At 39.7% G+C, this 20,460-nt stretch overlaps 4 protein-coding genes across 4 annotated transcripts in view; 1 reads left to right on the top strand and 3 right to left on the bottom strand.

Annotated features, from left to right (window-relative positions):
- LOC108011160 (uncharacterized) overlaps nucleotides 1–3,563 on the bottom strand; it is a 29,666-nt gene extending 26,103 nt beyond the window's left edge. Inside the window, exon 1 of the mRNA XM_017076248.4 lies at nucleotides 3,381–3,563. Coding sequence (XP_016931737.2) covers nucleotides 3,381–3,461 — 81 coding nt within the window. The 5' untranslated portion in view covers nucleotides 3,462–3,563. The remainder of the gene's footprint in view (nucleotides 1–3,380) is intronic.
- A 3,219-nt stretch (nucleotides 3,564–6,782) lies between these two features.
- AgmNAT (Agmatine N-acetyltransferase) lies at nucleotides 6,783–7,790 on the top strand. Its single transcript, XM_017076195.4, has one exon. It carries the CDS (start codon nucleotides 6,866–6,868, stop codon nucleotides 7,514–7,516), a length of 651 nt encoding a protein of 216 aa, XP_016931684.2. The 5' UTR covers nucleotides 6,783–6,865; the 3' UTR covers nucleotides 7,517–7,790.
- Nucleotides 7,791–14,907: 7,117 nt separating this feature from the next.
- Prosbeta2R1 (Proteasome beta2 subunit-related 1) lies at nucleotides 14,908–17,803 on the bottom strand. The gene is made up of 3 exons (XM_017076196.4): nucleotides 17,607–17,803; nucleotides 17,371–17,550; nucleotides 14,908–15,761 (listed from the first exon to the last, which is right to left on the bottom strand). Exons 1-3 carry the CDS (start codon nucleotides 17,699–17,701, stop codon nucleotides 15,077–15,079), a joined length of 960 nt encoding a protein of 319 aa, XP_016931685.2. The 5' UTR covers nucleotides 17,702–17,803; the 3' UTR covers nucleotides 14,908–15,076.
- A 1,176-nt stretch (nucleotides 17,804–18,979) lies between these two features.
- LOC108011106 (fibrinogen-like protein 1) lies at nucleotides 18,980–20,460 on the bottom strand. The gene is made up of 2 exons (XM_017076178.4): nucleotides 19,378–20,460; nucleotides 18,980–19,317 (listed from the first exon to the last, which is right to left on the bottom strand). The coding sequence occupies exons 1-2, from the start codon at nucleotides 20,439–20,441 to the stop codon at nucleotides 19,182–19,184; spliced, it is 1,200 nt and encodes a 399-aa protein (XP_016931667.4). The 5' UTR covers nucleotides 20,442–20,460; the 3' UTR covers nucleotides 18,980–19,181.

Raw genomic sequence — 20,460 nt, 5'->3', positions numbered from 1 at the left:
TTCGTATGTAAATTAGGGCCCAGGCCAGGGCTTTCCCCTTCCGCTTTCCACATTTCTCCCGCATTTTCCGGTGCCAAGACGTGCAACCAAAAAAAAAAAACAGGCCCAACAAGATGGGGAAACCAAAGCAAGAGCAATTCGTGTCTGTTACTCTTGAAGTGATAAATGATTGAGGGGAATATTCGGATATATCGCAAATCCAGACCGTGGCCCAAGTGAGCTGCCAAAATGGATTTTCCTCAGTCCAGTTCCCAGAACCAAGTGGGTGGCATTTAGTATGTGCAAAATGTATTGTTTGGCCGTGCCAAATCATCGTTTTACTACTACTTTGCCTTTTTCACTGGCCCCATTCCTAAAAAGTAACCATTTTTTTATTTTCACATTATATTATATGATTTAATCTCTCGGCAGACTCGTTAAAAATTCCCCATTGCCTTTGAGCAGATTAACGAGGATAATCCCCGAACGTGTTCATTTGCCAACATCATTAGTTCTTCAAAATAAATGTGAAATGCAAAGTAAAGTGTTGCCATAGCCATTTCACTTGTTCTTGCACTTGTAACCTCGTTTTTTTGCCCCCAAAAAGAATTTAAATTGAGTCAAGAATCCTTTGTAGGCAAAAACAACCTAATAGAATGGGATCCAAAGAGTTTGTTAAAGCAACTATGTACTATTTTTAAAATGTGGAAAATAAAATAGAGCTTATAGTTTACCATAATAATCATAATACTGGATCATATGATTGATCCTATATCATGCTGATTTAATGTTGTTAAAAACTTTCGCTTAATATGAGTACTATCAAAGTTAATCCCTTGAAGTTTGTTACAAATCGGATTATATGGAAGCCGTAGGACCGTTCGCTCTGCAAGGGTATTCGAGGCTAAACTTTCTTTCTTATAGAGTTTGGCGCCACTGTAACTGCGGTTGCCTTTGCTGTGGGTATTTCACTCGCCGTTTTTTTTCTTCCAACCTAGCTATAGCAATCACGATAATAAGCATAAATAAAAAGGGCAACAAAAAAATTACACAGCCATAAAAAAGGGCAAATGGCATAAAGGCGAGTGAGAGAGCGGGGGAAAAGCCTCGAACCCCAACCACTCCATTACCATCCGTCTTTGCTGGCCAAGTGGAAAGGGCCAAATAACCCGGACCAGACCCGACCAGTCCAGACCGAACCCAACCCATCACAACCCATCCCGAACCCAAACCCAAGTCCAACAAACAAACAAACAAACAAACGTCGAGAATGAGAACACAAACAAGTTTTGTAGTGGGTTGCAACCGCTGAACAACCTCGTAAAAACTTATTTAATTTGTGATTTATATGAATAAAATTGTGTAGTAAATTCCCTGAAATTATTCATTTCGCAGCGCTTACGGGCGGGTGGACAGTTCGAAACAGGACAACCCAGCCAAAAGAAAAAAGAAGAGTGCACTGAAAAAAATTGGGATTTTTCAAGAGCATTTCTTGTATTTCACTTAAAAATAAAAGTTGTGTGAACGGGGCCTAATTAAGTAGATACTGATGTATCGAAAGTGTGGACAAGCCATTTTCTTTTTGGTAGTGTTACCATATACTTTAGTTAGTCCTAGCCAAAATTAGTATTTAATGTAGGCTTATCAAACTCAGTTATACTAAATAAACCTACATATGTATACCCCTTTACAGGGAGCCACAAAAGTCTTTAGAGATCTATAAAATCAAGGCAAAGTGAGAAGTGACCAATAAGAAAATACTAGAAAATGAAGATATTTTTTATCAGAAATAATGATCACTGTCACTGGTTTCTTACCTCGTTAAGAGGTGCTTTTCTTGATCATGGTAGTGTATTTATGATTTGTTTACTAAATCTTAAACTTGTTTTTAAACCTTTTGTAAAGAGACAAAATTATTCACTGACGATATTTTTAAAAAGTTTTGGGGTAAAAAACATGTTAGAAAATATTAAAGGGAAACATTCTATTGCCCATAAGTTCAACTTTGAACTTAAAACCTTTTTCACAGTACATTCAGAATTTATTTTGCATTTTTTTGTATTATTTAAAAATCTTATATGGAATATGTTCTTGTTTTTATTTCCGTGTGCAATTGGCAAGCTAAGATGGGGTCGAAAGGATAAACTGAGTTGTGCTCAGACCAAAACAAGAACGCTGCCAAAATCAACTGCTGAGGAGATGGCGACAACAGCAACATCAAGTGTAGCAGCAACAGCAACAGCAACAGCAACAGCAGCAACATCAACGACAACGACAACAGCAACATACAAAATTAAAAGAAAAGTTTTTGCTGGCTAACCAAAGAGTTTCACATTTTTGATTTACTCTCGAGCAGCAGAATCGCAACTTTTGCGCATATAAATTTGGGCCAAGCGATGGTCAGACATCCCCCTATAAAGTGCCCCCCTCCCCAAAAAGCAGATCGTAAATTATTTTAGCCCCTACTCCCTCCCCGAAACTTGTGAGTTTCGTTTTGTTCAAATGATTTTCGATTTCCAACTAACCGCAATTTAGTCTGGAAATATCTGAACTGACCCCAATTGGAGCGGTGAATTGCGGGGGTTTCGTCTCATGAATTAAGCAATTCTAGATCTCCGGATGGGAAGTTCCCAAAGCAGACATTGGAAATAGCTTTTGACATTTATAACCATCGATTTGCCCAGCAATATTTTCGCAATTTATTAGCATTTATGAATACATTTCGGCGGGGGTGCCAGGTATCACTTACAGAAGTTTATGGCATAATTTAATGTACATTAAGTTGCTGTATTACCAAGTCTATGGCTGCGGGCATTTTGGTTGGCTGCTTTTGGGTTTTAGATTTAAATGTCCTGGCCTCGAGAAATTTAAGCTTACGGCGGTGGCAGAGGAAAATGTGTAGATTGTATTTTAATTGAAGATGAATTACATGAATTTAAGGGAAACTAAACCCGTCAAGGAGAAGATTAAATGTAATTAACAGAGCTATTTATTCTACTTAGTCTTAGTATGTTTTAATTGGAAATCTAAAACTGATAGGATATTTATTTTGCTAAGGCGAAGTTGAATTCATAAAAGTATTTACTAAGATTAAAAAAATAAACGAGGATTTTGGCAATAATCTGATCTGTTGTCAAATTAAGGTGGTGCACAGAGAGGAATATTCAAGTACATTGTTCTTGAATTGAGAACATTCATTCTTGAAAACCGTGTAGGTACTGAGATTAAAAAAATTAAAAAAGGATTTTGGGAATAATCTGATCTGTTGTCAAATTGAGATGGTGCACAGAGAGAAATATTCAAATATATTGTTCTTGAATTGAGAACATTCGTTCTTAAAAACCGTGTAAGTACATGGTTCCTTTAATTCGGTAGTTTTATAGGGAGTATCTTGTACTTACGGCTCTAGCATCGCAGCGCATTCCTAGGCTGATTACCAGGCAGAGTCCCAAAAAGGACACCAGGCAGCGGGGTCGCAGCATTTTCGATATCTTTGAATTTCCGTTGATTAGGATAACCACCTTTTTTATGTCTTGGTCTTTACTTGGTTTTTTTTTTTGGGTGTTCTCAATTTTTGGCGCTCACTATCAAAAAAAAGGCAACAATAAGGTTGACGGTTGTTCATTAACGCATCGGCACGAAATTGGCGAAAGGATTTTTGAATTTTATTTGGTTGAGGTCCTTTAAACCCCCCCCCCCCCCCCTCGATCTCTCTCATTCCCCCCAACTTTTAATATTTTTGGTCTGTCCACGCAACAATAACAAGGAATAAAAAAAACATTTTGCCGGCGCCGCGGCGACTTGTTTACTTTCACTACCACAAGGACTTTCACACGCACACACAGACGCACACACACACACATGCTCGCAGGATATGACAGAGAGAGAGAGAGAGAGAGGGAGAGAGATAGACTGGGGGTAAAAAGGATCCCCTTTTAGGAGCCCCAAAATCACAACGAACCGAACGCGCGCGCGGCACGAATTGTTCTGGGGCCTCGACGGCGAAACAGGTCCTTTTTAATGTCCTCCCACGGCGAAGGCGGTGGCGAAAGCTCTGCGGCGAATTCGGCTCCCTGCCGAGCGAATCCGAGATGGGGCGAAGCGAATGAAGTTTATAAAATGTACGTGACTGTGGCTCGCTTCGAGCATGAAGTGTGTGCTAAGCTTTGCTTCTAGTACAAGCCAACCCGGCCCCCTTTCTCCTTTCTCCTTTCCCCACTCTCTTTTTTTCCTTTACTTCCGTACTTCCACAACACCCCCCCCCCCCTGCCCCTGCCCCTTTCGCCCGTGCATTTGGCACAAAATGCTCAAGGACACTTGCCTAAAACTCGCACCAGACCCAAAACCAACTTGTACACCTGGAAAAATCTTTGGGCATTCTAATAATATTCACGTTAATTTAAACAACTTTCGGAACTTTACCTTTGTGAATTCAAATGAAACATTTTTTGTTTGGATCCTAAATCAAAATCTAGCTTACTTTCCTCGCCACTTTTAGTCTGATACCCAAAAATAATTTCGTTTGAATTAAAATTGTTGGGAATTTTTTTTTTTTTAATGCCTTAAAAATAGGAAGTATTGAGGCCAAACTACTAGTTTGTGATTGTAACTAGGTTTTAGTTTAATTAAGATAATAATACTGCTATTTGAAAAAAATATTTTTTTAAGCCACATGTTTAACAAAAAATGTTTAATTAAAAAAATTTTCAGGATTAAATTTATATTTCTTGAAAACTAAATTTACCCACATTAGTGATGATGCTACTAAACACATCAAAAATAAATACTCTGATAAATAATTCCTCATTATAATAAGTAATATATATATTAAATATTTTAACATCAAGCAAACTAAATCCATTTCACCCACTAAACAAACACTTTTCTTTTTTCTCTCCGTGTACGACCCCCCTTTAGCCCATGTCACCATCTAAAAATGACGATGGGGGGCAGGACAAGGACTCTCCAGCTTAATGCTTTCATTGTGCAGCATTTCTTTATTTTTAGTTGATTTGCTTGGACATTTTCGGTGAGTTCTCCGCTTGTGTCTGACCTTGCCACCCACGCCAGGCCACCCAACATCCACCGCCCATCACCCACCGCCCACCACCCACATCCTTCCACCGCCCACCGCCCACCGCCCACCTGCACTCCAATTAGAATTGTGTGTGTTTTCCGAGGTGGACAATGGCTGCCACTTGAACTTCGCGCGCTCGATTTCACTTCCATAAGTTTCAGAGGCATAATCCCTGACCAAGCCCATATCCGTCCCACTTCCACTTCCTCGTCCACGTCCACGTCCAGCTCCGTGTGATGTCCCTGTCGATGTCGTTTGTGTAGTTTCCGTAGTTTCCGTAGTTTACGGATTACACTTGTCCGGCCACACCCCGCCAGCTTAGTACCCTTTGTTGGGGAAGGGGATATCCATATCCATATGGCCGAACCCCTCATCGATGGCCATGCAAATAGGGGCAGGGCATCGGGCATTCTCCTACTCCTTCTCCTCCATGGACACTACACATTTATTTGCTTAGCCCGGAGTCCTGTGTCCTTGCTGCTCCTCCTGCTGCGGCTGTTGCGGTGCCACTGCCACCGTAGATGTTGTGTTGTATTCGGATCCAAGGTTCTTAAGCCGCCCTAATACCTTTCCTAATGGCTCCGATGCTCTCCATTAGCGCCACTGGACGCCACTTAATGCCACACGTAGTCCGAATGGAAATGCGACCCGCTCGCCGGGATTAGAGTGGGGTAGTCCTAAGGACGAGGTGGGCGTCCTCCCCGCGGGTGCTCAGCTGTCCTGTTTGTCGGCTTCCCGGGCTGAATGGTTAATCAATGCAAAACATCGCCTTCTACGGACATCATCAACACAATGGACCCGTTAAGCATTACACAATGCTGACCATTATGCGTGGGCACAAGGAAATACTGCGACTCGAAAATATGAAACTAATCGCAGATACGCCTAGAGAAAATATAAGTAAGTTATATAAATATGTTTACCGTTTTCTTAACTTGTTTATACTTTTAACTTTTTATTAAAACAATCTAAATCATTTTAAAATTATTAATATAAATATATCCTTAGAGTTATGAACACTGTTTATCCTTTGTAAGATATATCTAACAAATCCTTATTAACTTTTTCTTTAACTTGAAGCTTTAGTTTTTTTTTAAGTATCTGTTCAAAATGCGCCTATAACATCAAAAATATCTTCAGAATCTTAAGTCTTATATCTAAACTACTACTACTTTTAATTTAAAAATATAAAATATTTCTCGGTAATGTCTTATGTATATGAAAAATTGTAAGATCATATTAGGCTTTGTTTTACTTGATCATTAAAGTAAGTATATTTAGGTTATCGAAATCGATTTTGGATTATTCATTTTACAAATTTGATTGATTTTTAAACACATCAAGGTGTAAATTGGGTTTTCTTTTCTTTTTTTTTAAATGTGACTAATCTTTAAACCTATAATCCCAGTAGTCTTTTAAAAATACGTCTTAAAAAGAATGATTATTTTCAGTTGATATTTTATTTATGTTTTTTAAAATGTAGTGAAAAATATTTAAAAATATAAAATCATATTCAAAAATAATTTTGTTACAGTTTAATTAAATATTGATTAACAAAATATAGAAAGAAATGTATAGAGGGCATTCAGTCTGTGCTTTACCATCCACATAATCCCGACCTATCTCAACGATCGAACGATCCACTCTCCAGAGCTTGGGTTCCACATCCGAAATTCCATCCACAAACAAACCATCTGATTGTAAAAGCACCCGGTCTTGCGCAGCTGACAATCAGTTTGGTTTCGAGTCTCCACGTGTTTGGATTGCTGATCATAGAGATCCGTAAACAATAAGTATCTACAAGTAAGAATGGAACACCCGGAACCGTCTGATATTGAGGTGCGCCAGGTGTCCCCTGAGGATGCGGGCGATATGATGACCTTCCTGCTGACCCACTATTACCCCGAGGAGCCCCTCACGGTGGGCACAAGTCCCCCGGAACCGGAAACAGCGGATAAGGAGTTCCTGCTGTCCAATGTGCCATTTGGCACTTGCTTCATGGCCTTCCTGGATGGCCGGATAGTGGGTGCCGTGGTGGCGGGACCCAAGGATATCCATGAGCCGGAGCACTTGGCCGAGGAGGCCAAGAAGCATGCCGGCAGCAAGTGGGGACGCATACTCCATCTGCTCAGCGCCGTGGAGTCCGCCTCGGATGTCTGCAGGCGGTTCAATGTGCCCAGCAGCCTGCACGTCCACGCCCTGGGTGTGGATAAGGAGCAGCGGGGTCGCAACCTGGGCGCCCGCCTCATGACCGCCGTCGCCCAGCGGGCCAGGGATCTGGGCCATCCCCTCGTCTGCGTCGACTGCACCAGCGTCTTCTCCGCCCGTCTCGTCCAGCGGCTGGGCTATCAACTGGTCAACACCCTGCGGTACGAGGACCACCTGGACGCCAGTGGCCAGCAGGTCATCCGTCCACCGCCGCCCCATGAAAGTGTCCAGACCTTCGTGCTGCAACTCTAAAAAAACAGAACCCTGTTACCAGGGAACCTTATAATCTTATCGTTTTACCATAGAGCCATAACACACCCCAAAACCCCAAAACGGTTATCAATTCCTTATCGCAACTATGTATACTCGTAATAGCCCTTACAATGTCGCAATCTATGGGAAGGTAAAGTGTAGCAACTTTTGTGTTTCGGTATTAGTATGTATTAGACTTCTTAGATCATTAGTCTTAATCTAACTTGTTTCACTGCCCACAGATTCTAATAAAGGTATTTTGAAGTAAACAAAATTGTTCTTTAAATAAAACGTTGTATAATGCATTTAATCGAAGGGCTTTGAATATTTATGTAATGTTTATAAATATACATCTATTTATTTATGACTTTTAAATCTGGTAATTGTAACGCCATTTACAATAGCTTTTTTCCACAGTATTAAATTAGTTTTTTTGAGAACAGACATTTTAAATTTTAAATACTTTAAATGTTGATCACAGGTCTATTAATATTTATGAAATATTTATAAAGTACACATAGTTTTTATTCCTTTTAAATTAGGTATTTGTAATGCTATTTAAGACTTTTTAATTTTTTGAAATTATACAATACAGTTTTTCTTCAATTCAAACGTTGTATAATACTTGGTCTAGATCTATCTTTATGTATCCTACATTAATAAAACATAAACACTTGAATATTCCTTTCAATTAAGGCATTTTTAATGTAATTTAGTCGCCATTATATAGTTAAACCTGCCTTGTTTCCGAATATTTAGTAACTATCATGTACATTTCTTAAACAGCAAATGACTTTTTTCTGAAGTGTAAGTATTAATCCACATATTGCCTGCGCCTTAAGTGTCTTGAGACTAATTAGTGATGTTAACTGAAAATTCAATTGTTGTTATGCGTACTTGTGCGGTCCTTAGGATGGAATTAGGTGGGTGAGCATGTGGATTGTTGCCATGACAACTTTTGGGCTCCGAGGACCACTCCACATGCCAGGTGCCGAGAACCGGGTTCTCAGCTGTGGATTACGGCGAATAAATCCCTAATTAATAATCACTAATGAGCAGCCGCAATCCCAAAGTACCTAGGTAAATTAAGCTGCAAAGTTGCTCGATTGCTTTGTGATTTGATTGCAAAATTAATTTGCCATATACATATATGTGTGTGTTTCAGAGTCTAAGACAGCCAAGAGTTTTAATATGAAAATAATAATTGTATTAGAAAACAATTTTAAAAGTCTTTAACATTTTGAGGGCGCTTTTCTCCTGAAAATAAAATCCCTTACTTTAAAAAAATATAAAAAATTAAAGAAAATCTTCAAGTTCATTTAATCATTTCAAATACTACTAAAAATAAATATAAGAAGTCCGGCAAAGGTTTCGTTTTCATCTGAAGCTTTGGACAATTTGCCAGTCGGTGCTCTTGGATATTATGTAATAAGTGTCGGTCCTTGGCGCGTGACTGGCTGGCCAAAATAGTTGGGTCGCTCGGCTTCGATCCATGTGATTCCGTATGGGGCACGTGCAGGACCAAAATCTCTATCTGCAACTGTATCCAGGTCTTACACACAAAAGAAAACTTTTTGATAAAATGAACTAGTATAATAGTTAAATAGTCCCAGACCAACGAAATAGTAACTCTCTAAGCAACAAAATGCACACAATTTAGCATTTTGCGGTAGTTTTACCATAAAATAGTAACCAAAGTAACAATATTTTTAACAGCTGTTACATTTTCTTACAGTTACGTAACTATCCGTATTTGGACATTTTACCCCTAAAATTGTTTTACCATTTTGTAGAGTTTTCTGGAAAATAGTAACAAAAGCCAAATAAAATACTCGTCACTATTTTAATACTTAACCTTTTTTATAGTATCATAACTACCTGCAATGGTCAATTTTTAGCCGTAACAAAATACGCCCAACTTATCATTTTATGGAAGTTTTACTATTAACTAGTAACAAAAGCATTATTGTTAATAGTTGTTAACCATTTAACAGTTTTGTAATGTAGTAGTTTTACTGGAAAATAGTAACAAAAGTCACAATAAAATACTCGTCACTATTTTAATAGTTAACCTTTTTTATAGTATCAAACTATCTGTAATGGTTAACTTTATTTTTTATGGTAGTTCTACCATTAACTATTAACGAAAGCACTATTGTTAAAAGTTGTTAACCATTTTTACAGTTTAACTATCTTTAATGGTTAATTTTTAGCCATAACATTTTTTTTTTGTGCGCATGTGGTTATAATAACTCACCCCTGAGACCATTTTGCCGACCAGTTGCAACCGCAGTAGGCCCTTTTGGGTGGTTTTATGGGTGGTTCGGTGGGTGGATGGGTGGTTGGTCGGTGGGTTGGCTTAGCGGCTAGGTAACCGACAATTATTCATTGCGCATACGACGCGTTGGACGCGCTAATTAGACACTGCAGCAGCTGCAGCTGTCGATAATGAAGCCGCTTCTGCTCGCTTTTCAGGCTACATACATATATGATTATGCCGCTGCCACGCCCACTGGTCGAGGGGCACGTCCGCCCAAACGCCCACCAGAAAGAAGGGGGCGTGGCCGGGCCGGGCCGGGCTGTTTAAGCTGTGAAGCACGTCCTTTTTGAGCCGGGGCCATCTGACGTGGCATGCATTTTTCCCAACTCCACCCTTTACTTTTACCCCTCTGTAAGCCCCCTCCAGCGATGATGCTAAATGGCCGCGTGCAAACTTTGCTGCCGGCCAAAAGCAAACTGGCCAAGGAACCAGTAACAAGTAACAAAAGTGCGGCAACACAAGTTTCTCCTTTCTACCCCCTCTATAAAAAAAAAATCCCAAAAAAATACAGAAGAGCAGCGAAGGAAAAAGGACATGAAGAAGTTTCGCTGGCAAAGAATCAGCAGCCTGATTGCGGCATCAGATCAAAGGAGCGGGGTCCGTAATGGGATTCTGGATGACATCAGCCAAAACTGGAGCACACTGGCTGCCTGCCATCGCATCACAACTTTTCGGGCCCAAATAATGGTACTTGAATAACAAAAATAAACTTCAGAAATTCGCTTTACAAATTAAAGATATTTTGAACAAAAAAAATTGTTTACTTTTTTTTAAATTCAAAAATCTTGGTTCAATAAAATTAAGTGCATATAAAATATCTAAGGACTAACAGTTTTATTATAAGTAGTGGTAGTTGAATAGTAAATAAACTTCAGCTATTCCTCTTGAAAATTATACATATTTTGATAAATTACATTCATAATTTAAAATTATTAAATAAAAAACATCACCAAAAATATAAAAACACAACATTTTTTTAAAAATTTTAAAATTAGGTTTTATAATACCTAAAATAAATAACTTTATTACAAGAAAAACAACGCTAAATCCATTTTAAAATAAAAGATACTTAGGCTAACAAAATATTTGTATATATTTTAAAAAATCCCAAAAACTTTGATTCTGTTACATTAAATACATTCATAAGTACTGGTATGTTATTAAAAAGAGAACTTCAGAATGTAAAAAATGTAAAAATGAAAGAAATTAATTAATTAAAGAAATATTCACATTTTCATCATGGTTCCCATAATTAATCATCTTAATTAATCTGTTCTTAACAGTAGATTGCATTTTTGTAATTTCACAATATTTTTTAATTGGTATATTGTTCTTCATTTTATTTTAAGTGTTAAATATTTTTATTTGCAAAATGAAAAGTGTAAAAAAAGTAATAAGAGCCTTGTGGTATGAATACCAAAGGCTTAACGTCCGATTCTTGTTATACCCGTTACTCGTAGAGTAAAAGGGTATACTAGATTCGTCGGAAAGTATGTAACAGGCAGAAGGAAGCGTTTCCGACCCCATAAAGTATATATATTCTTGATCAGGATCACTAGCCGAGTCGATCTAGCCATGTCCGTCTGTCCGTCTGTCCGTCTGTCCGTCTGTCCGTCTGTCCGTCTGACCGTCTGTCCGTCTGTCCGTCTGTCCGGATGAACGCTGAGATCTCGGAAACTATGGGAGCTAGGCTATTGAGATTTGGCGTGCAGATTCCTGAGCTTCCTACGCAGCGCAAGTTTGTTTCAGTAGACTGCCACGCCCACTCTAACGCCCACAAACCGCCCAAAACTGTGGCTCCTACAGTTTTGATGCTAGATAGAAAATTTTAACTGAAATGTAATGTTCTCATCAATACCTATCGATTGACCCAAAAAAAAGTTTGCCACGCCCACTTTAACGCCCACAAACCGCAAAACCCTGTGACGCCCACAATTTTCATGCTAGATAAAAATTTTTAACTGAAATGTATTGGTCTCGTCAATACCTATCGATTGATCCAAAAAAAAATTTGCCACGCCCACTCTAACGCCCATAACGCTTAAATCTGTATACCGCCGGTAGGTGGCGCATTTTAATCTCGCTTTGCTGCTTGCATATCTCCATTTAGCTGAGTAACGGGTATCTGATAGTCAAGGTACTCGACTATAGCGTTCTCCCTTGTTTTTATATTGCATATAGGTACATATGTAACAAATATATATACCGTATATACATATTTACATATATGGCCTGCTCATTTGCATGGGTGTTGCATAAATAAGAAATGTTCACGCATCCTTTGGGTTGATTGTTGCTCGTGTTTATGTTGCTGCTGTTGCTGTTGTTGATGTTGCTACTGTTGCTGTTGCTGTTGCTGCTGCTGTTGTCGCCGTTTTCGTTTTTATTGCCCGGCTGTCAATATCCTCGTCCGCATCCGTTGGCACATTTCCCATTTCCCAGCGCAGGACATTCGTCTGCTTTTGGGCCTTCGATTCGCAGGCACTTTCCGCACTGACCTTTGACTCCCACGTGGCCCATCAGCCAGGTCCTGCTCCTTCTGCTCCTTCTGCTCCTTCTGCTCCTCCTGCTGCTCCTGTGCTGCATGATCCCACCTTAAGGATGCGTGTATGTGTGTGGCCATAAACAACAGGATATGAAACGACTGACTCGAATGGCCCGGGGGACAGGGATCGGGATCTGTGGTGACCCCCAACACCGATATCCTTGATGCTCCTGCTCCTGTTCCTGCTCCCGTTGCCCTTGGCTACGCACGATTTAAATTAAATTGCACTTGACGCATTTTCCGGCTGGTGTGGGGGAAAGGAGAAGGCGGCGGAGGAGGAGGCGGAGGCCCAGAGGAGCCACAAAGACACGAACCTCTGACATGGAACTCCTGCTGGAGTACTGCTCGACCATCACCATCACCACCACCACCACACCTCCTATTGTGATTCAATTAGTGCGCCTAGGTCAGCAGCAGCCAGACGGTCCTCCGGAACACTGCTTCCTGGCCATCGGGAAGCCAAGTGCCCGTAAATAAATAATAAATGTAATCCCAAGCTCGGACCCTCATCGCAGGTGCTATGAAGGACTATGAAGGATGGCGGTAGCGAAAAAGGATTGCCGGGGTCATTCAACCAGCAGAGATCACAGGTCAGAATGGATGGATGGATGGATGAATGGATGAATGGGTGGATTGATGGATAGCAGATTGAATGGAAAACCCTTCGGTTGGATAAACTAATGGGTGACTAGATGGAAGGGCAAACCGGGAAATGGATGGTAGGAAATCATAAGAAAAGAGTAAGGTTCTAAGGAACATACATTGTCCATAGTTAAAAAAACATAAAATACAACATGAAATTAGGATAAGAATGTAGCCATTAGAGTTGGGAAAACATTGATAGTGGTTAATTTCTATCAAAAGTGATTTTATCGATACTATTCAAAAAATTATATAACAACAAAATAATAAATGACCTATGAGAAAAACCAAGAAAATTAAAAATAAATGTGTAATCTTAGTACTTATAGAAAAATACATCGTAAATTGTACTGCTTTTAAAATGAAACGGAGCATAATGTTGAAAAAATAATAGCACATATAATAATATAATATATAAAGAAAATATTAATCTTGAAAAATGCTACAAGCTGCAAGCAAAAATATAATATTTTGCTGAATGATACTCGTACCACCTATATTTGCTAAACTTTAAACCCATCAATAGTACCTTTAGGGCTATTGATTTTGTTATCTATTCTTGTAGCCTTAACTGAGTTTTAAATCTAAAATAAAGAACTATTCTCTTACCAAAAACATTTCTAGAGAAATAAATAAGCCCTCAGAAAATAATTGCGTTAAACATGCCGGTCATCGTCTAACTCAATTTGGGTTCAGCCAATTCCATGATAAAATAGTTCCATCAAGTAAACGAGATTATCCTCGAATACTCTGTAAGCGGGACTCTCTTGGAGATTCAGGACCACATGGAATCCGCAATAACCGGGCTTTGCGCCGGGAAAAGAAAGTAAGGTGGCCATGGGAGGTGGGGGGGAATGGCAAGGAAGCTGGGAGTGCACACAGAAATCTAATTTAAAATCTGCACACATGTGGAGCTTGGGGCAGAAAGTGGGTGGCTGGGTTTAGGGGGGGGGGGGGTGGTTATTTCTGGGGGGTCAAAGGTTCAGCGACAGACAACAGATGGGCGTTCTGGAGCACCTGTGCATGGTTGGGGAAAGCCAAAGGTAGCCGAGGCAAACAGTCGACAAAACAAAATCAAAGTCACCTTTGGATGTGTGGAGTGGACTTGCGATTTAATCTTATAATGATGCTGGTCTCCAACAGAGTTCCCAAGTCCCGAGTCCAGGAGTCTCGAATCCCAGCTCCCGTATCCTGTACACCCATCTCGAATTCCTGGCCTTATTTACACGTCCTCGCAGTTCATCGCCTGATGGGATGCTAGTGAAGTTAGATCCCGTTTGCAGGCAGACAAACACCTGGCCTCCGAATCCTTTCACTGCATTCTCCGCCAGAAGGACTCCCCGGATATTTGCCAGGACGAGGGGAGTCCCACGCCCAACCATTAGGAATGGCAAGGGATTCAAACAATTTTCGAGCTGAATGCTGGGCCACGCACCATGGGAGTTCTTGCGGCAGGACCAGCTCCATTTCGAGTCCGGATACACTCAGAAAAACAGTGGTGTTTATTGAGACAAATATAAATTATGGGTGTTTTCTTGTTGGGATATTTATTCGTATATTTATATTAAGAGATAAGCTTTAAATTTAAAACTATTTTGCTTGTATTTGTTCTATTCAGATCCATTTCGAGTCCATTTGCACTCAAAAAAACTCATGTTCATAAAGGTTTGAATAATTTTATTTTGGTTTTAATAGACTTAATAATCTTATGTTTATACTTATTAGAGAAAAACTTTAATTAAAATTTTTCTATACACATTTTTATTGCTTTATTCAGAAATGTGCTCCATTTATTTTAGAATAAATACCTAAGCAAATTGCTCATTTTTTCCCAGTGTGCTAGTAGGCATTTCCTATACAACAGCCCCATCCATTCTTCTATTCGCCGAGGAAAAATGGTTGATGTTCCAGGCATCAGACCCGCAGGACCAACAACATGATGAAAGAATTCCAGAGGAATCTCTGCGTTTTGCAAATGCATTTACATTTATGTGTAGTCAAGTGGCTTGTTAACGGTTAATTTTCTGGAATTTAAATGAAAATGCTAAACTATCTACAGTGATTTTTTCTGGGATCCTTCGGATGGGTCCACCTTCTCCTTGGGATCAGCCCTTTGGACGCCACTGGTGCCCGGCTTTTGATCCTGATCCACGGCTGATTTCGAAGCAAATGGGGAAACTCCGAAGGTTCGCTCATCGGTGACCAGAAGACTCAGCACCGACGTGGAGGTCACCATGGTGGTATTGGGTTTTATGCCGTATTTGCCCAACCTTTCACCCTTCTCGCTGGCAATCGTGTCCGTTCTCAGGTACTCCGCCCCCTTCTTGGTGATCACACAGAGATCTATGTTGGAACCGGAGCCCAGATCGTTGAACACGCCCGCCGAGATGGCCTCGCGGACCAGCTGCTTGCCCTGGTCCCGGTCCAAGTCGGGTCTCCAGCCGTGTTCCAGCACAGACATCGCGGCCAGAGTGCCCGAACCCATGGCCGCATAGGGGATCTTGTCGTTGGACCCGCACGGATAGATGCAGTAGATCTGGGGACCGGTCCTGTCCACCCCGCCCATCACCAGGGCGGCCCCGATGTGACCCTGGTAGCGGAAGAGGGTTCGGCGGAGCAGCATGCTGGCGCAGACCACCGGCACCTGCCTCCCGGTGTTCAGCTGGTGCATATCCAGCTCCGCGGAGGTCGTCAGGGTCATCATCTCCGTGTCGGCAGCGGTGCCAGCTCCACAGCAACTGAAATGGTTGATGTACAATCAAAGCTCCATGCTTAAGGATGTATCAAGCTTATGGTTAACAAAGTGCATCCCTTGGATTTTTATGTGCTAAAGCTATTTGAGTTAAAGCTCCTGATGCGACAAGAGCATGTCATCTATATTGTTACATCGTTCACTTCGCAGGATTATCAGTGAGTGTCTGGGTTAACCCCTTATAAAAAATGCGAGAATGGGTCAATAAATAAATGCTCTATGCTGCTCAAAACAGTCGGTCTTTTTGCTGTAAGCCTTGATTTGGCTAAACTACGACCCAAAAACCACTTAAAAATGAGTATTTTTGACCAAAATCAAAATTTTAAAAAAAAACCTACCCCCTTATAAAAAATGCGAAAATGGGTCAAAAAATAGATGTTCCTTAAAGTGATAGGGATCGACAGCATTTGTAACAATCTGCTCAAAACAGTCGTTCTTTTAGCTGTACGCCTTGATTTGGGTAAACTACGACTGAAGAACCACTAAAAAAATTAGTATTCTTGACCAAAATCTGAATCCCAAAAATAACTGATGTACCCCCTTATAAAAAATGCGAAAATTGGTCAAAAAATAAATGTTACTTAAAGTGATATGGATCGATAGCATTTGTAACAAGCTGCTCAAAACAGTCGGTCTTTTTGCTGTACGCCTTGATTTGGCTAATCTGCGACTGAAAAACCACTAAAAAATCAGTATTTTGACCAAAATCTGAAATCCAAAAAAAGCCGATGTAACCCCTTATAAAAAATGCGAAAATGGGTCAAAAAATAAATGTTCCTTAAAGTGATAGGGATCGATAGCATTTGTAGCAAGCTGCTCAAAACAGTCGGTCTTTTTGCTGTACGCCTTGATTTGGCTAAACTACGACCTAAAAAAACCACTTAAAAATTGGTATTTTTGACCAAAATCTGAATCGCAAAAATAACTAATGAATCCCAAAAGTAACTGATGTACCCCCTTAAAAAAAATGCGAAAATGGGACAAAAAATAAATATTCCTTAAAGTGATAGGGATCGGTAGCATTTGTAGCAAGCTGCTCAAAACAGTCGGTCTTTTAGCTGTACGCCTTGATTTGGCTAAGCTACGACTGAAAAACCACTTAAAATGAGTATTTTTGACCAAAATCTGAATCCCAAAAATAACTGATGTACCCCCTTATAAAAAATGCGAAAATGGGTCAAAAAATAAATGTTCCTTAAAGTGATGGGGATCGATTGCATTTGTAGCAAGCTGCTCAAAACAGTCGGTCGTTTTATTGTGCGCCTTGATTTGGCTAAACTATAATCGAAAAACCGCAGAGAAGTAGATTTGACTAAAATCTGAAACTGGGGTTCATAGGCACTATAAAACATTTTAACTCTCTAGCTTCAAAAATGTGGTTGCCAGAGCAACAGAATTTAAATTTCCAAACTGGCGCCACCTAGCGTTAAATGTATGGTCCAATTTAAAAAATGGATGGGTTGATGTACATATATTAATAATCAAAACAAAATTATTGACACTACAAAATCGATCATGTGGTTGAAAACGCTTTCTTCTATTTGTTACACACTTTTCCCGTACAATCACTACTTATAATATAATCTGCTACTTACTATATGTGATCCTGGAGATGGTGAATTTTGGAGCAGTTCTTGTCGGAGACAATGGGTCCTTCGGTGGCGCGAGTATCGGCGCCCAGGATAACGCCATCCTTATAGATAATGCCCACAATGGAGGTGCCCGTGCGGATAGCCTTCGGCGGCTCATAGCCTTGGGCCAATAGATCAGCATTCCTAGGGCGAAAGGACTTCGTTTAATTCTTTGGTTAATAACTAAAACGATAGCTCACCTCCTGCAATTTACAAAGCTGAAACCGCAGCGCGTTTCAGAAAGATCCACGGACCTCTTTTGAGCCGCTTTTGGAGCGGAAAATGGGAAAAGCATGGTGTGAAAAGTGTTTAATGAAAAATCACTAAGTTTTATGACTGACAAGGTGTTACACCGAATAACGTGTGGAAATTCTATTGTCGTTTAACTAGACAGGAATATCTACGAAAACTTTAAAAACTTTTAAGGTGTTCAACGTTCTAAAAATATGGTTGAAGTTTTATTATATGTAAATAAGTAACATTAAAGCTTAAATTTGAAACCACCTATACCGAAAATTTAATATAATAGTTGTAAATACTTTTATTAATACTAAGTGCCATTAATGAATTGTTGTTTTCTGTTTCTTGTTTGATAAGAAATAAAATAATTCACTGTTTAGGGGTGAAATATTTTGATAACGAGTTATTTTTTAACTAAGAGAAATGCTGACTAGATTTTTATTTATTTTTTAGTTTTATCAAAGTTAATTTTGCAACTATTTTAAAAGCTAAGCAACATTTTTCAGGTTTTTAAAACATTTTTTGTTGGGTAATACAAATTTGCAACTTTAAAATGCAGATAATAATGTAAAAACGCTGTTACTTGTGGCCAATTGTGCCCAAAAGAAATTTCAACTATGCAGTCAGGTGGAAAACTATCATAAAAAAGTGAAAAGCTGGGAAAGGTGTGTGGAATGTCATCAGTGCAGTGGCCACCATTTCCGTTTCCACCCATTTTCCGACTGCATTTCAAATGCCAAACAATTTGACAGAGCTTAATTGGTTGGCCAGCCCACGAATTTGCTTGTGTGTGCGTTTGCTTGAGAGTGTGGTGTGCGTGTGTGGTCGAAAGTTTGTCCTTTTGACATGATGGGCGTGCATGTGTTGGTAACTGCAACTGTTTGTCCTCCAGCACACAGATACTGCGTGCGTATCTGTGTGAGGTCCTGCCTGCGGTATTCGCATTTGTGTGGGTGCTCCATAATCCGCAATCCAAGGACATGGATACTTAAGCCCCGGGAATGGGTTGCAATCCCTGTTGCTTGGCATGTCTCGGATCCCCGACACCGGCACATGTCGCACAAATCAATTAGCATTAATTAGAATCCAATTATATTTTAATCAACATTTGCCCAGCAAACTGCAGCAAGTGCGATGTTCACTTCCAGCTGTGATTTCACTTGATTTCAGTAGCAACTGGCAACTCAATTGCCTGGGCGGACTGAAGGGAGTTCCCCGGCCACGAGGCACACGGCAAACAAAAAATTATATTTTTAAACAATTACAGATTTTTGTGAAGCATTCAAAGTTTATTTATTTCTATTGGAACATTGCGGTCATTTTTTTCGCAACTCAAAAATAATTAACTTTTAATTGGGAGGAATTTATTTTCATCATTTAAATCCTTTATTTTTACGTTACTTAGCGTTACCACAAGTAATTTCAAGTAATTTGAAAAATAATTAGATTGGATTTACGCAATTTAAATTTTGAACCAACTTTGTAATTATGTTTTAATTTAAATGTTATGCTTATACATAAGCACAATTTACACCTTATAGTGATTTAGGCCTTATCATCATTTCAGCGAAGGTTAGCGAGATCGTATAGTTGTAGTTATGCCATGAGCCCCAAATAATTCCGTACTTTGAAACATCACGGCCATCTTTATGGTATTTTCCATTCAGTGCACTGTAATTTGAAGTAATTATTGAAATACAATTTACATTTATTTTAATTCAACATGCTTACCTTTGAGCACACTTAAAATACCACCAACCACCACGATAAACGGCGCAATTTAAGTCATGATCGTCATTATCCCGATCAAATGTAGTAAACTTTTTGTTAAGGTGCTTTATAAGAGAGTCTCCGGCTTCACCAGAATATGCTCCCAGCTTCTTCAGCTCATAGAGTTCTTTTTCGGTTCCAATAAGGAAATGATCGTATTTAGCGTAGCTGGTGGATCCATCAACCTTCCCGAGCTTAATGTAGAGTTCGTGGGGTCGAGCCGCTGTCATCCGATGTATTTTTTCCAGCCCCAGGAAGAACTCACCACTGACACTCCCAAATCCATTTTTATAATCAGTCCAGGTTCGATTGAAGTCCTCTGATCCGTCGAAACGTCTGAGAATTACCGTCCAGCCAGAAGGAGAGGACACACAAGGCACCTTAAATGGATCCATCCCCTGGATTTTTATTTGGTAAATCCCATTGGGACTGCCACTGGGACCTGAGTCGGGAAAATTTGCTTCAGTTTTACGGCACTCCAAAAGCTGATTAGAACGTTCTGATAGAGTGTTCTCGAGTGATTTAATATGATTTCGTAGGTCCGAGATTTGTTCATCTCTATTTTGAAGGTTCTCACGCTGACCCTTGAGAGCTTCTTCTTTCGCATTTATATGCTCTTCATTAATTTTGATTTGACTTTGCAGGTCCTTAACAGTCTCTCTCATAGTATTTAGGTCCGAGATTTGTTTATCTCTATTTTGAAGGTTCTCACGCTGACCCTTGAGAGCTTCTTCTTTCGCATTTATATGCTCTTCATTAATTTTGATTTGACTTTGCAGATCCTTAACAGTCTCTCTCATAGTATTTACCTGCCTTTTCAGTTCATCATTTTCATTGACTGCCGTTTCCAGATGTTCAAAATGATTGAGAAGAGGCTTAAAAATCGAAAACAAATAATCGTCGCAATCGGTTTTAGCATTCTGACCAATTGACTCGTGTGAGATTTCTATATGTGTTGCACCAAAAACAGAATGTCCTTTCTGAAGGAAAAGAAACATTATAGTTACTAAAAACCGCGTTTTCATTGTGGACGTTAGCAGCTCC

The sequence above is a fragment of the Drosophila suzukii genome, chromosome X, assembly GCF_043229965.1.
Source record: "Drosophila suzukii chromosome X, CBGP_Dsuzu_IsoJpt1.0, whole genome shotgun sequence".
Classification (NCBI taxonomy): Eukaryota; Metazoa; Arthropoda; class Insecta; order Diptera; family Drosophilidae; genus Drosophila; species Drosophila suzukii.
The sequence above is the reverse complement of the archived record's forward strand: the minus strand, read 5'-3'. Positions and strand labels throughout refer to the sequence as shown.

Excerpts from the sequence above, each read along its gene's own strand:
- AgmNAT (XM_017076195.4), top strand. The coding sequence starts at position 6,866 with ATGGAACACCCGGAACCGTCTGATATTGAGGTGCGCCAGGTGTCCCCT.
- Prosbeta2R1 (XM_017076196.4), bottom strand. The coding sequence starts at position 17,701 with ATGCTTTTCCCATTTTCCGCTCCAAAAGCGGCTCAAAAGAGGTCCGTG. Across the intron at positions 17,551-17,606 it reads AGCTTTGTAAATTGCAGGAG|GAATGCTGATCTATTGGCCC; the intron begins GTGAGCTATCGT and ends CTTTCGCCCTAG. Across the intron at positions 15,762-17,370 it reads CATCTCCAGGATCACATATA|TTGCTGTGGAGCTGGCACCG; the intron begins GTAAGTAGCAGA and ends CAACCATTTCAG.
- LOC108011106 (XM_017076178.4), bottom strand. The coding sequence starts at position 20,441 with ATGAAAACGCGGTTTTTAGTAACTATAATGTTTCTTTTCCTTCAGAAA. Across the intron at positions 19,318-19,377 it reads TATTTTAAGTGTGCTCAAAG|TGCACTGAATGGAAAATACC; the intron begins GTAAGCATGTTG and ends TTCAAATTACAG.